At 37.2% G+C, this 15,332-nt stretch overlaps 1 protein-coding gene across 12 annotated transcripts in view; it reads left to right on the top strand.

Annotated features, from left to right (window-relative positions):
• The window catches only part of NUBPL (NUBP iron-sulfur cluster assembly factor, mitochondrial), a 237,167-nt gene that overhangs the window by 101,425 nt on the left and 120,410 nt on the right, over positions 1–15,332 (top strand). For 8 of the 12 annotated variants that reach the window (XR_016217904.1, XR_016217905.1, XM_017348249.4 and 5 more), the window contains 2 exons: positions 8,182–8,221; positions 8,308–8,398. Coding sequence is in view for 10 of the 12 variants with exons in the window: in XM_017348249.4 (XP_017203738.2) it covers positions 8,182–8,221; positions 8,308–8,398 (131 nt within the window). In the remaining 2 variants the exon portion in view is untranslated. The remainder of the gene's footprint in view (positions 1–8,181; positions 8,222–8,307; positions 8,399–15,332) is intronic. The other 4 variants (XM_089309808.1, XM_070053780.2, XM_017348250.4 and 1 more) reach the window with 1 other exon arrangement.

The following is a 15,332-nucleotide window of genomic DNA, read 5'->3' as shown; positions in this document are numbered from 1 at the left end:
TGTACAAAATGCAGACCCTGGGGGATAGTGGTGATGGCTCAAGAAAGAAATTGAAACCTGGACTGAGTTCCTGGCTCCTGGTTTTGGCCTGGCCTATTCCCTGACATTGTAGGCATTTGGAAAGTGAACCAGCAGGTAGGAGTTCTCTCTCTCTGTCTCTCAAATTAAACAACAAATGTGATAATCTATCATGTAATAGAAAGGCTTCAGAGAATTCAGGTTGGGCTTAGTGGGAGAAGTCACTGGGAAACCTACTCTTGGAAGGGGATTAAGGTAGCTCTCATGGCACCCCTAGGCTCTCAAAAGAATCAGTTCTTTTGAGTGAGCCCAGTGCGTAAACTGCTTTTTGGCTTCCTGTTTGGCAATGTGATATCTCACATATGCTCCTGCCATTAGGCCCTCAAGGCCTTCATAGAGGCTGGACTAGTTTGGCTGAACTGATCTTGAACTTTGAGTTTCCAAAACTGTGAGCTAAATAAACCACTTTATAAAAAATTAGCCTACTTCAAGTATTTTGTTAAAGTTGTAAGAACACACTGATTCAGATGTTTAAAATAAATGATTAATTTTGAATATTTCTATGAAAAGAAATAAAAAGACTGAAAATAAATGAGCAGCCATTTAACTTGAGAAGGTAAAACAATTTGCTAAATCCAAAGTAGAAGGAAGTGAAATTAATAAGCAGAAAAGAATAACTTGAAAACAGAAATGCAGTAGAGAAGCAGAACAGCAGCAGCAAAAAAAATTTTTTTTTAAACCAATTAAGTAGGTAAATGCTTGATATTGTAGAGTTTTAAAAATAGTGTTTGGGGTGGAGTAGTGGTGAAGACAAGATCTCAACAAATACGTTGAAAATAAAAGAGACTTGACATGTGTAACATGGGTTCCAAATATAAGACAGTATTTGGAAAGTGAACCAGCAGATAGGAGTTTGCTCTCTCTGTCCGTCTCTCAAATTAAACAACAAATGTGATAATCTATCATGTAGTAGAAAGGCTTCAGAGAATTCAGGTTGGGCATAGTGGGAGAAGTATTTGGATGGTGCTACCACAATGCTTTTGAAACATTTGTTGAAATAGGTACTTTTTAGAAAAATGTGTAACACCCAAGCAAATTTAGGAAGAAATAGAAACCAGGATTACACTATACCTATCCAAGAAATGAAATCAATGGTTAAGATCTTCCTACCACAGAAATACCAATCTGACCTCATGAAACTAATCATTCTAATATTATACAAACTCATTGAAAGAATAGAAAATATTATAATTTCCTAGTTATTTTCTGAAGCTAAAACAACCATAAAAGGATAGAATGGAGGGGAAAATTACCGAATACTTCCCCTAGTTCATATATGTAAAAAAAAATTAGCAAAATTAGCAAACCAAATTCAGCATTATATAAGTAGCGACATTGTGATTAAATTGGTTTTAATGCAGCAAAGCAAGTTTGGTGTTCAACAGTGGGGAAAAAATCTGTTACGATGACTCACCCTTTTAGCAGATGGAAGGTGAAAAAACATGTGATAATTCAGATTCTTTAATCTCTGTGTGTAGGTAATTGAAGACAATAGAAAGTAATATGTCATGTATAGCACAATGGAGAAAAGTTTAAGTTGGATGGTTTGGAAAGAATTGAAAAAGTTACATGGAAGTAAATTACTGCTATCAAATTAGGCATGGGAAGAATGAACAATTTAGTCAGAAGTTAAAGGAAACCATAAAAATGCACCACCTTTTTTTGAAAGACTGTGGCCTTTTTTTGAATTTTGAATATGATGCAGTCAATGACATTCTGCAATGGATTTCTTGTATAGACTATGTTTATATGTTTTATTTATGATGTTTGATTTCAGTCTCTTTATAGAGAACAAAGAATCTAAAGAACATATGGTGAAGTCTGAATACAGAATACTGCAATATTTTTGTGTTTTTGCCCTAAACTTTTACTTCAGTATAAATCCAAATCACACAAATTAAGAGAACATCTACTGTGGTTTGTTATAGTAGAGAAGGAGGATATAGAAGCAAGGGTGAGTGCATATGTAGTTTGAATAAAATAAGCAGGCAAAGTTACTTATTGAGGCTTTTATTAGAAACATATTTTAAAATAAAGCTATATCCCTACTATTTTTGCTTGTTTTGTCTAATGAGAATATTAGTAGTACACTTGATATAATGTTTAAACAGTTGTAAATTGAGTTGAATCAATTAGAGTTAAATTGCAGCAGTATGAGTAGCCTGTTTGTAATTCTATTAGTTTGGGTCTTCTCCCTCTTTTTTTAGTTAGTTGGGCCAATGGTGTATCATTTTGTTTATTTTTTCAAAAAGCCAGCTCTTCATTTCACTGATCTTTTATATTTTTTGTTTCAGTTTTGTTTATTCTCTAATTTTAATTATTTCTTTCTTTTTATTATTTTTGGACTTGGTTTGTTGCTGGTTTTCTAGCTCCTTGAGATGCATTGATAGCTTATTTGTTTGGCACCTTTCTCTTTTCTTGATATAGGCACAGATTGCTATAAACTTCCCTCTTATCATGGCTTTTGCTATATTCCATAAGTTTTAAAATGTTGTATTGTCATCTTCATTCATTCCTGGAAATTTTTTGATTCCCCTTTTAATTTCTTCTGTGACCACACACTGTTCATTCAGGAGCATTTTCAGTCCCCATGTATTTGCATATGCTCTAGAGATTCTTGAGTTGTTAATTTCTAGCTTCATTTCATTGTGGTCAGAAAAGAAGGATGCTATGATTTCAGTTTTTTTGAATTTGCTGAGACTTGCCTTATGGCCTAGCATATGGTCTGTCCTAGAGAAAGCTCCATACACTACTGAAAATAATTTGTATTCTGCAACTTTGGGATGAATTGTTCTGTAGAAATCAATTAGGTCCATTTGGTCCATAGTATCAATTAATTCTGTTGTTTCTCTGTTGATTTTCTGTCTAGTTGATCTATCCATTGATGAAAGTAGGATGTTGAAGTCCTCCATTACTATTTTGTGGGAGTCTATGTCTCCCTTTAGATCCATTAACATTTGTTTTAAGTAGCCAGGCTCCCTGGCATTATTATAGTCACATCTTCCTGTTGAATTGATCCCTTAATCATTGCATAGTGCCCTTCTTTGTCTCTTTTAGCAGTTTTTGTGTTAAAGTCTATTTTGCCTGATATTAGGATGGCTACAACTACTTGTTTTTGTTTTCTGTTAACATGGAATATCTTTTTCCATCCTTTTCACTTTAAGTCTTTGTCTATCTTTGTTGGTGGGTGTGTTTCTTATAGGCGGCAAATAGATGGGTCTTGTTTTTGAATAAATTCAGCTGGTCTATGACTTTTAATTGGAAAATTTAGGTCATTTAGACTCAAGGTTATTATTGAAAGTATTGACTTGGCCTTGTCATTTTCCCAAAAATATTGCTTCTGTTTGCTTTGGATTTCCTCTGTACTTTTACTGATAGATTTTTTGCCTTTACATTCTTTCATAATGATGACTGTCTTTTTGTGTTTTTGTGTGTAGCACATCCTTAAACATCATTCGTAAGGCTGGATAAATGGTGACAAATTCTTTCAATTTCTGTTTGTATGGAAGGTCTTTATTTCACCTTCATTTATCAATGAGATCTTTGCAGGGTACAGTACTCTGGTTGACAGTTTTTTTTCTTTTAAGTCTTGGAGTATGTTTCTCCATTCTCTCCTAGCCTGTAGGGTTTCTGATGAGAAATCAACTGTGTTTCTAATGGATGATCCTCTTAAAGTAAATGTGGCATTTCTCTTGTGCACATTTTAGAATCTTTATGTTTTATTGTTGAAAGTTTGACTACAGTGTGTTGTGTTATGGTGAAGATCTTTTCTGATCATGTCTATTGGGAGTTCTGTGTGCTTCCTATACTCTAACGTCCCTTTCTTTATCCAAATTAAGGAAGTTTTCTGTAATTATTTCACTGAATAGGCCTTCTAATCCACTCTCTCTTTCCATGCCTTCAGGAACTCTTAAAACCTGTGTATCGGTTGTTTTATAGTATCCTATAAATCTTCAACACTGTTTTTAATTTTTCTAATTTCTTCTTTTTTGTTTTGAGAGATTTCCGATGATTTGTCTTCTAGCTTGGATATTCTTTCTTCTGCCTCATTAAGTCTGTTGTTAAGGCTCTCCACTGTATTTTGTATTTGATCTATTGAATTCTTCATTTCTAATATTTCATTTTGATTTCTCTTTGAAATCTTAATCTCATGAGAAAATTTTTCTTCCATGTCATGTGTGGGTTTCTTTAACTCATGAATTTGCCTCCATTTCTTCTAAGTCATCCTGTGATTAATCTTTTTGAATTCCTTTCAGGCATTTCATCAATCTTTTCATCTTCACATTCTAATATCAAAGTATTGTTGTGTTCCTTTGAGTGAGTCATTTTGTCTTCCTTATTCTTGTTTCTTGAATGTCTGCATTTATTTTTAGGTATTTATGGAAATACTTGTTGGTTTTCTCCTCTGATGGCTTTTATCTTTGGACTATGCCTCTTTGGCTTAGTGGAATGTCTGCTCTTTCAGTGAATACCCAGAGGCATGTGCTGGGTGTGGCCAGGAGTTCTGGTTAGTGTTTCAGGGTGGGGTGAGTATCCAGAATGACACCCAAGTTGGGTGTATTAGATCTCCTCTATTGTCAGCAGGGGAGAGGGTATGATCATCTCTGTTGGTATAATCATACCCTCATCTTTTCTCTACCAAGGTGATCAGTACCCTGGGTTAGCCCACAATGGGTGCAACAGTCACCTGTGATGCCACATGAACTGCACAAAGTATCTGTGCAACCTTTGTGTGGGTACAGATCCCACTACAATAACCCACTCTAGAAAATCAGGGGGCTCTTAGCCTCTGGTGCCTCACACTGTGATTACTCAGAAATCCAGCCTCACCCTGTGCCCAGTGGTGCATTCACAGAGTTTCCACAGTCTCAGCACACAAGCTCCCACAGTCATGGGGTGCAGAGGAACTGCTCCACCCTGCTAGCTTGTCTGTTCCACAGAGAGGCAGAGATATTCTCAGAGCCAGCTGCCTGTGGGTACTCTGACTTGGCAGTTTAAGCCCTGGAGCCTGTAATATGTTGAGGGCTTGGGGGCACCTCACAGTTTTATGTGGGCGTCCATCCCCCTGTCAATTCTCCCACCAGACTCAAAGTCAGTGAGACCATCACTTTTTCCCTCTGGTAAAATCCATGGATCACATGTGTAAACAAGAACCGCCATGATTGTTACTCATGTCAAAATGGTGTCCTCTCCCAGCCACCAGCCAGTTGCCGGGCACCATTGTCAGGGTGTTATGGAGAGTGAAACATGCCTTTTTTTTTTTTCCCTGTGTTAGGTGGGTGCTCTGTCCTCTTTAGCACTCCAGATCAGACTCAAAGGCAGTGTACTCCACCAGGCTCTCCCTCCAGCTGTAAACCAGTGGCGTGGGCTGCTGCAGTCTTCTCTCATCTCACTCTGCAAAGCTGGTGCTTCCTCCAGCATTTGTCTGTGGCGGTCCTATGTTGTGTCTGCACTTACTGCTGCACTTCCACACTTGCCATGCTCATCCATGGTGTCCCTTTTCCTTCTATAGGATTTCCACTGCAGATTTCTCTCCAACTCTCCATGGAAAATGTGTTTTTTCTACTTTTTTTGCTACTATTTTCCCCTAGCCTAAAGCAGTATATCCCTTCCCTATTCAGCCATCTTGGAAGAATTCTATTTGTAGTTCTGATATGGCAATTTGATAAGAAGCTTGGGGTAGACATGAAAGGGGAGTTGTTTATCAAAGTTTTAGTTAGGAGGAGTAAGTACCAATGACCTATTCTTTCATAGCACATTGACTGTTATTACTAATAATGTCTTGCAAAATTGCCAAAAGAAGACACGTCAGGTGTTCTTATCAGAATGAAAGACTGTGAGGTGATCACTATATTAATTTAGCCTGATTCAATCATTGTGCAATATATGAGTTGTAGTATGACAGTATACCTCTGCATATCCACTGTTGTGGGAATGTAAACTAGTACAGCCTTTATGGAAGACAATAAGGAGATATTTCAGAAAGCTGAAAATGGATCGGCCATATTTCCCAGCAGTCCCACTCCTGGGAATTTACAAAAATGAAATGAAACAGCATATGAAAGAATTGTTTGTATCTCCATCTTTATTGCAGCTCAGTTCACAGTAGCTAAGATATGGGATCAGCAAGATGTCTGTCAACTGATGACTGGATAAAGAAATTGTGGTATATATGTATAGTGTGGAATAATACTCAATCGTAAAAAAGAATGAAACCCTGTCTTTTTGCAACAAAATGGATCCAACTGGAAATCAGTATACCTAGTGAAATAAGCCAGTCCCAAAAAGACAAATACCATGTTTTCCCTGATCTGTAGTACCAATAGAGTACCAAAAAAATGTAATGTATAGAGTGAAATTGACATTTTGAGATTTGATGATTTTTTTTGGTTTGTTTGTTTTGTTTTTGACAGGCAGAGTGGACAGTGAGAGAGAGAGACAGAGAGAAAGGTCTTCCTTTGCCCTTGGTTCACCCTCCAATGGCCGCCGCGGCCGGCGCACCGCGCTGATCCGAAGCCAGGAGCCAGGTGCTTCTCCTGGTCTCTCATGGGGTGCAGGGCCCAAGGACTTGGGCCATCCTTCACTGCAATCCCGGGCCACAGCAGAGAGCTGGCCTGGAAGAGGGGCAACCGGGACAGAATCTGGCGCCCCGACCGGGACTAGAACCCGGTGTGCCGGCGCCACAAGGCGGAGGATTAGCCTAGTGAGCCGCAGCGCCAGCCCGAGATTTGATGATTGTTTAAAGCCCTGTCTCATACCATTTGCTGAACTCTTTACTTAATGTAGGGTTAATCTTATGAGTATAAAGTAAACTGAAAGATAATTGTGAAAATTAAGAGAGGGAATGAGAGGAAGGAAGAGGAAGTGGGGGAGCATGGGCAGGGTGGAGGGTAGAGCAGGAGGTATCACTGCATTCCTAAATCTGTATATATGAACTTTAAAAGTAAATAAATAAATACATACATTTAAAAATTACTACTTGTCAATTAAAATGAACTAAGTAAATTTTTTTTAAAATTTTTATTTAGTAAATATAAATTTTCAAAGTACAGTTAATGGATTACAATGGCTTCCCCCTCCCATAATTTCCCTCCCACTCACATCCCTCCCATCTCCCGCTCCCTCTCCCATTCCATTCACATCAAGATTCATTTTCAATTATCTTTATATACAGAAGATCAATTCAGTATATATTAAGTAAAGATTTCATCAGTTTGCACCCACACAGAAACACAAAGTGTAAAATACTGTTTCAGTACTAGTTATAGCATTAATTTACATTGGACAACACATTAATGACAGATCCCACATGAGAAGTAAGTACACAGTGACTCCTGTTGTTGACTTAACAATTTGACACTCTTATTTATGGCGTCAGTAATCTCCCTAGGCTCTAGTCATGAGTTGCCAAGGCTATGGAAGCCTTTTGAGTTCGCCAACTTCTATCTTATTCCGACAGGGTCATAGTCAAAGTGGAAGTTCTCTCCTCCCTTCAGAGAAAGGTACCTCCTTCTTTGATGGCCTGTTCTTTCCACTGGGATCTCACTCACAGAGATCTTTCACTTAGGTCGTCTTCTTCTTTTTTTTTTTTTTTTTTCCAGTGTGTCTTGGCTTTCCATGCCTATAATACTCTCATGGGCTTTTCAGCCATATCTGAATGCCTTAAGGGCTGATTCTGAGGCCAGAGTGCTATTTAGGACATCTGCCATTCTATGAGTCTACTGTGTATCCCGCTTTCTATGTTAGATCATTCTCTCCCTTTTTGATTCTATCAGCTAGTATTAGCAGATACTAGTCTTATTTGTGTGATCCCTTTGACTCTTAGACCTATCAGTGTGATCAATTGTGAACTGAAACTGATCACTTGGACTAGTGAGATGGCATTGGTACATGCCACCTTGATGGGATTGTATTGGGATCCCCTGGCATAATTCTAACTCCACCATTTGGGGCGAGTGCCATTGAGCATGTCCCAAATTGTACATCTCCTCCCTCTCTTATTCCCACTCTTATATTTAACAGGGATCACTTTTCAGTTAAAATTTTTAAAGGTCAAACAACAAATGATTTACTCTTCTAAAAGAGATTTTTTTCTTATTTCAGGTAACCTAATGAGGCCTCTTTTAAATTATGGTATTGCTTGGTAAGCATATCTTTTCTTACTTTACAATTTTTAGAATAATACTAATTAACTTAGATCAATTGTGCTTGTGTACATTATTTTTTTAGTATGTCTATGGGCTTCCTGGTTGAAGAGACTGCACCAGTTGTTTGGAGAGGACTTATGGTAATGTCAGCCATTGAGAAACTGTTGAGACAGGTAAGAAGTATGCATTAAGTATCATTTTATTATTGGCAAAGCTGTGGTTAATGCGTTTGCTGAGTAGAGAATTGTTAAAAATTTGCAGTCAGGTTTGAGATGTTTGACAAAGAAATCCAGATGGGCTGAATGTATAATGAGTAATTGGCACCTAATGAGTTATGTGGACCCAAGACCAAATTTTCATGTTATATAATTTAATCTTTCTCTTTGCTTATGAGGACTAAAAATCCTAATGTCTTATTTATGGCTTAGTTGAGTCTGCAGCAAGAAGAGCAGATCTATTTTATAAGTAATCTGTGTTCTTTACATTTCTGATTAGTCTCATTATGGGGAATATTGAGTTATAAGGGTGTTATAGAAATTCCTCAGATACAAAAATAATTTTTATACACCATGGTACTGTGATTGGAAATTGTATCAGAAAAAAGTAAAATTTTGTTTTACTTTGAGTTTGTACTTGAATGGTTATATATTTGTGCATAGAATTTCTGTCCAATCAATGGTGACTTATCCTTAAGAAAAGAATATTTGGGTAATCTAATAAATTTTATTTTTTTCTCAGATATCAATGTATAATTGTATTCTAGGTAAACAGTAATAGTAATTTGAATTTACCTCATTACCTTATGATAATTGCCCCTTATTTATTTACATTCTACGTATGGTCAGGCACCTATAATTATTAGTGCTATAGAATGATAATTCTAATGGTAGATATTTTTAATTCATTTTCAGGTGCATAAGTAGGTAGATGAAATGTATCTTGAACTCTGAAACTCTTTCTCATTCCACCATGACTTCTTGCCTTCCTACCATTTTTTGCTGATTGAGTTTTGATAAATGTGCTCTTTGATCGTTTGTTCTGGACTCCTCCTATTCTCCCAGTTATATCAGTCTCTTGGCTGCATTTCCTTTTCTATTAGTCAGATCCTGTAGTTTGTTAATTTCAGTTAGACTCACCAATTCCTTTTTGACCTTGGCCTTTATTTGTCTAGAGTAACCATGCCTCTCTTTTTTTCTACTGCTGAGTACTATCAAGGAATATAGAATAATTCATAATTGCCTGCATTATACGTTTTTGGATTTTAAATCAGCCATGCTGTCAACACAGTCATCTGATTTTATTCATTGTTCTTCTCAGTATGTATCAAAAGCTCAGCCTAAAAATTATTTAGGGAATTTGGTAGTCTGGCAAAGGATCAAGTGGAGTTTTTCCGAAAATGAGCTCTCTGACACATAAATTGTATAAAAGTCACAGTTTATTCTGATAAGTGCTGAAGATACATTTTTGGCATATATACTGTAAAATATCAAGATGAAAGATAGGGTGAGAAAATGGATGCGTATCTTATTTTCTCAGGATGCTTAGCGGTTACCAAGAGCAGTAAGTGGAGTGCATATCCACCTACAGGCTTGTGTAAAGTCACTTTTATCTGCATGTTTTAATGGGAACTGAAAAGCTGCTATTTTGAGACTAACAGATTTGCTTTAGAAAACAGACCAACATTTGGTAAGTTTAACATCCTTTGTAAAAATTTAGTAGCTGGATAGAAGCTTTGTACATCAGTGGACTGTGAGGGACACCTGATTCATTGGCTGTTTAAAATTTAGATACAGCATAGAAGAATGTACAAATCATAAGTATATAGAGAAACCATCCTGAACTACAAACACCTGTGTAATTATCATTCAGAACAAGATAAACAATACAGTACCAGTGTTCCAGAAGCTATTCTCATGTCCCCTTCTAGTGACTATTTTTTGGGGCAGAAGAGAAATACTGTGGTAATTGGGGCCGGCACTGTGGTTTTGTGGATAAAGACACTGCCTGTGGTGCTGTATCCCACATGGGCACTGGTTGGAGACCTGGCTGCTCCACTTCCAATCTAGCTTTCTGCTATGGCCTGGGAAAGGAACAGAAGATGGCCCAAGTTTTTTGGCCCTTGCCACCCACGTGGGAGACTCAGATGAAGCTCCTGGCTCTTGGCTTCATCTTGGCCTAGCCCTGGCCATTGCAGTCATCTGGGGAGTGAACCAGCAGGTGGAAAATCTCCCTCTGTCTTTCCCTCACTTACTGTAATTCTAGCTTTCAAATAAATAAATAAATAATTTTTTTTTTAAATAAAGAAACGTAGAAGTTTAAGTGGAAGGAAAAGAACTAAGTTTAATGTCATGAGGATTGTTTGGAGCACTTATTCTCCAATATATGTGCACATTAAAATCATTTGGGCATTTTTAAATTTCAAATTTAATTTCATACCCCAGGCCATTTAAATCACAAGTTCTATGTGTGTACCTAGACAGCAGCAGTTTTAGAACCCTTCATAACTTCAGAAATCTCAGGTTTGGAGAGTTTTAAGAATGGTAGATCAATGATAATGAGGATTGAGATAGAGCAGAGAGATGGTAGATGTTGGATAGCCATTTGTGAACCTTTGGTGGAATAGGGAATGGAAGAAAGTCAGCTTATAGGAGCTGAAGAATAAATTTATGTAAAACCATGGTGGTAGAGGTATTTTCTGCTTGTAGGATAAAATAGGCCATCTGGGGAGTTGGGAAAGGGGGGAAAAGGAAAGAAAAGTAGGAGGGTAGTCTAAGGAGGAGTGGTATCAATTGAAAGCCTTTTTTGTTTGTTTTCCAAAAGGGAACAGTCATACTTTTTTCAGAGTAATGGGATTCAGTAAAGAGGGCCTGAGAATTGTAGAAAATGAGAGAATTATTAGAAAAGGAATATTTTGAAAGAGTTAAAAAGGAATGGGCCAGATAGATTATGAGCTGCTTTTGGAAAAGAAGCCTGCACTTCATGTTTAAAATTAGAATGGGCCGGTGCCGCGGCTCACTAGGCTAATCCTCTGCCTTGTGGTGCCGGCACCCCGGGTTCTAGTCCCGGTCGGGACGCCGGATTCTGTCCCGGTTGCGCCTCTTCCAGGCCAGCTCTCTGCTGTGGCCCGGGAGTGCAGTGAAGGATGGCCCAAGTCCTTGGGCTCTGCACCCCATGGGAGACCAGGAGAAGCACCTGGCTCCTGCCATCGGATCAGCGCGGTGCGCCGGCCGCAGCGCGCCGGCCGCGGCGGCCATTGGAGGGTGAACCAACGGCAAAGGAAGACCTTTCTCTCTGTCTCTCTCTCTCTCTCACTGTCCACTCTGCCTGTCAAGAAATAAAAAAAGAAAAGAAAAGAAAAGAAAATTGGAATGGAAAAAAGGGCAGATGAAGTATCTGCGTCATACCTGACTGTACAGAGAGGTTGACCAAAGTTGCTCTTTCCTTGATTTTCTCAGTGGAAGGAAGATGATGGTGAGTTTACTTAATGGAGCAATGGTGTATAAATTAGGTTTTAATAAAAATTACCTGGGGAGATGGTAGAATATTCAAATATATAGTCTCTTCCTTGTACTCCCTCCTGAAGATTTTTATTCGGTAGGTCTCAGGCAGGCCTAAGGTATTTGCATTTTTCATTCAATTATCCCAGATGACTATAATGCTGATGGTTCTGAAATCAGGTTTAGCCATGCAGGGATACAGAGATAGTGCTTTTTAAACTGTTTTTAGAGAAGTAAAGAGGGAGATGAAGCAGTAAATGACAGAATCTATATAGCAACAAATATCCAATGTAATTGCTAAATATTAAAATTTGTAGCAAGGCTGTCTTCATTAAGTCTCTGAAGCTTAGAATATGGGCAAATCTTTTGTTGGACCCAGGATTAATAACTAGCATGGCAGATAGTCTAAAGGGAGAAAGTATCCAGGGAATTAATGAAAGATACGTTGAAGTTGTATCCTGGTTTCAAGGAAGACAGGTTGTCAGGAAGGATCAGGAGACTGGGATCCAATAATTGAAAGTCACCTGTGGTGGGGAAGAAGTGATTCAGTAGCTTTGGGAGGAATAGGTGAAAAGAGACAGATAAATTGGTTTTGTTCAGAGAAGGGATGTTGACAGATTAGATTTTTTTTCCGAAAATAGAATTTGGAAAGAAGGTGCATGTTGTGAGAAAATTGTCACAGATCAAGGTATCTTCTCAGAGGTGTGGGGTCAAGGTTGACAGAGTAAGTTTACCTAGTGAAGTCTGAACATCAGGCTCACAGTGAGTAGTTTGGGACACACCCACACAAAAATTATTTGTTGTGTATTTGGTTTTAAACTTAGTGTTGAGTGTTTCCTGTGGTTTTCTTTGCTAAATCTGGCAACCCTGGTGAAAGTGATGTTCATAAGACACAGAGGAAGGTGAGTGATAGTAAGGTTGTGAGAAGTAGGCATTGCAGTGGAGTAGAACTGAGTTGCTTGAGGATAAAGACTTTGAGGTAATATTAAGGTAAGGGTTAGCACAGAATGACGGGTGTTGGTCTTTGAAATGAATTTGCACATGAGATCCGGAAGTGGCATGAAGAATTCATACTAGCATGAGTGAGCCCTGCTGGGATCATTTGTTATTTAGGGAAGGAATGTGTTTTGCTGACTACTTTTACCAACCTGCAGTTTCTTCTGAAGGCTAACTTACTTTTCAGGATACAGAAACAGTGGGAATCTCTTGATTCTAACTGGCCAACTTCTAGCACTTCCAACTTCATCTGCTTGAAGGGAAAGATTCATAAATAAATATGGTATATGTTCATGAATGTATTTAGTGATTCACTGTGACAAACTATTAAGACATTTAATAATGAAATAGAATGAAGATACAAGTTAAACTTTAGGATCAGGTAGGAACACTAGGCAGATAAATGTTAGAATGTCATTTTGAGTGTTAGATTTAGCAGTGTGTGTTCCTTTTTATCCTCCTGATATTTGAAACAGTTCTCCTTTTTAATTTTGACTTTGAAATTAAAGGCATAAACCTGTAGTACATTTTACTCAACAAATAACTACTAGTTAATATTTTTTCTGTTATTTTAAAAAATTCCTGAGTAGAATTTTTTTCCCCTGAATTTTGCTCAACATAGATACAGTTAGGTTAACTCAATTAAGGAAGTCTTAGAATCTTGGAGTTTGCAAATGTGAGATATTGGAGAAAACAATTTTTATTTTTTATTAGAAAAAGAGCTACAGAAAGGACAACTTCAAAGGCTGGTCTAGTGCAAGCACCTGCTGTGGTCACAGTGTAAACCCTGGAGACCAGGGGTTTTGGCCACAGTTTCAATGCTTTTACTTCAATCTCCAGTATCCCCAAATGTGAAGCAGATGCTGGTTTGCTTCTCTAGGGTTCTGATAATGGCATATAATGAGTTGGTTGTTTCCTAGCAACTGAAGAAGCAGTTTCACTTTAGCTGATCCTGCAATAGGAATGAGACATTTTCCCTTGATACTTGGTATTAGTGATTTCCCTGACAATGGAATTTCACTTGTGAATAAGGAATGTTCTCAGCCTTTGGTTTCCTAAAGAATTTTGCTTTTGAATTGGGCTTAGTCTGCTTAATCCTGTATAAAATTAAAAAAAAAACCACACACACACAACATTTTTGAGCCCTCTAAGTACCTCTCCTGGGAAGAGCCAAAGGAGTTTGATACATAGTTTCTCAAAAGCAAATGATTATACAAGAAGCTATAATAATATAATAGGTATATATTTTCCCAGTGTTTAATAGAATAATTAGCCACCAAATTCTTCTCTGTATTTAATGTTTGTTGCAACAGAGGTATATTAGGTAATGGCCAATGTGTTGTGGAAATAAATATGCATGAAATTGTATTATGGGTACCATTTTAATGTAAAGTCTAATAACAAAAACTTATTTTCTATTCTGTAACCCATTTGATTTCAAACAGTATTCTATACCAAAATTATCATACTCAAATATTATAAATAGGCTCTTTATAGTTCAGTTTAGGTGAATTGTTAAACAATTCAGGGTTTAAATAGTAGTTGCAAGGCATCTGTTCTTAACTGAATCATTTCTAAATCCTTCTTATTTGACAGTAGTAATTGATCTAGAGATCTTCTGACTTTTAAGATATATGGAGGCATGAGAAAATTACTTCAGACAACCTTTTTTGTAGTGATTCATAGTTTAAACAATTTCTAAGGAAATTATCCGTTTTTCTTCCTTTGACACTGCATAACTAATACAAATTACCTCCTACTCCAGATTTATGATATGATATATTAAGCTTCAGAGGTTCTAAGACACTTATGCAAAGAGATAAAACATTAAATGCTATTTGTAAGATAATTAAGTTAGCTATATCTAAATATACCAAAGAAATTTATTGTCTTGCCAGTGACAAGGTTCATAGACTGTGCATTAGCTATAGGTGAAGTCATTGCATGTCTTTATTGTCAGTTTGAGGCATCTGATGGTATGCATTCCTCTTTATGATTTCTGTATCATCAGGTACTTTAGCAGGTCTCATATTTAAAAATAATTTATTAGGTTTCCGTGAAGCATTAAGGACTGTAGAACACTAATTAATTCAGTTGGACAGGGCAGTAGTCTTTCAGGCACCTAAGATTTAGAATTTAAAAAAAAAAAAAAAAAAAAAAAAAAAACCACCACCCTTTAGACATGAAGCAGAGTCAGCATATAATAGAGTTCAATTATTGCTCTTTGATTTCTTTGGCAGCTTAATCTGAGGCTAGAGAGCCGAATGTGTTCAGGCTAGTTTTGAGTTCTCTTTTCGCTTCTAAAACTATAGATGAGTGAAAAACAAAATAAAAATGTAGTCTCACTAAAGCCTAGTTCTTTGCAATAATTTTGTAAGACAGTGTTATGTAGTAAGTAGCTTATTTTGATTAAGCTAACAGAAGTTCCTTTTGAGCACCCCACATTTATTCACACAATTAACAATTATTTATTAAGCTGGCATCAGCTAATTATTACTGTTCTTGTAAAATGCCATTGGACTGGCTGTCATACTCAGCAGTGGACATTTATTGGCTGCTTGCTGTGTTTGGGGCATTGATTAGATGCTGAGGATACAAGGATGTGTAAGACACA

The sequence above is a fragment of the Oryctolagus cuniculus genome, chromosome 12 (assembly GCF_051225735.1).
Source record: "Oryctolagus cuniculus isolate XC-2025 breed Fujian yellow rabbit chromosome 12, ASM5122573v1, whole genome shotgun sequence".
NCBI classification, from domain to species: domain Eukaryota; kingdom Metazoa; phylum Chordata; class Mammalia; order Lagomorpha; family Leporidae; genus Oryctolagus; species Oryctolagus cuniculus.
Note: the sequence above shows the minus strand (reverse complement) of the source record. Positions and strands in the feature narration are given on the sequence as shown.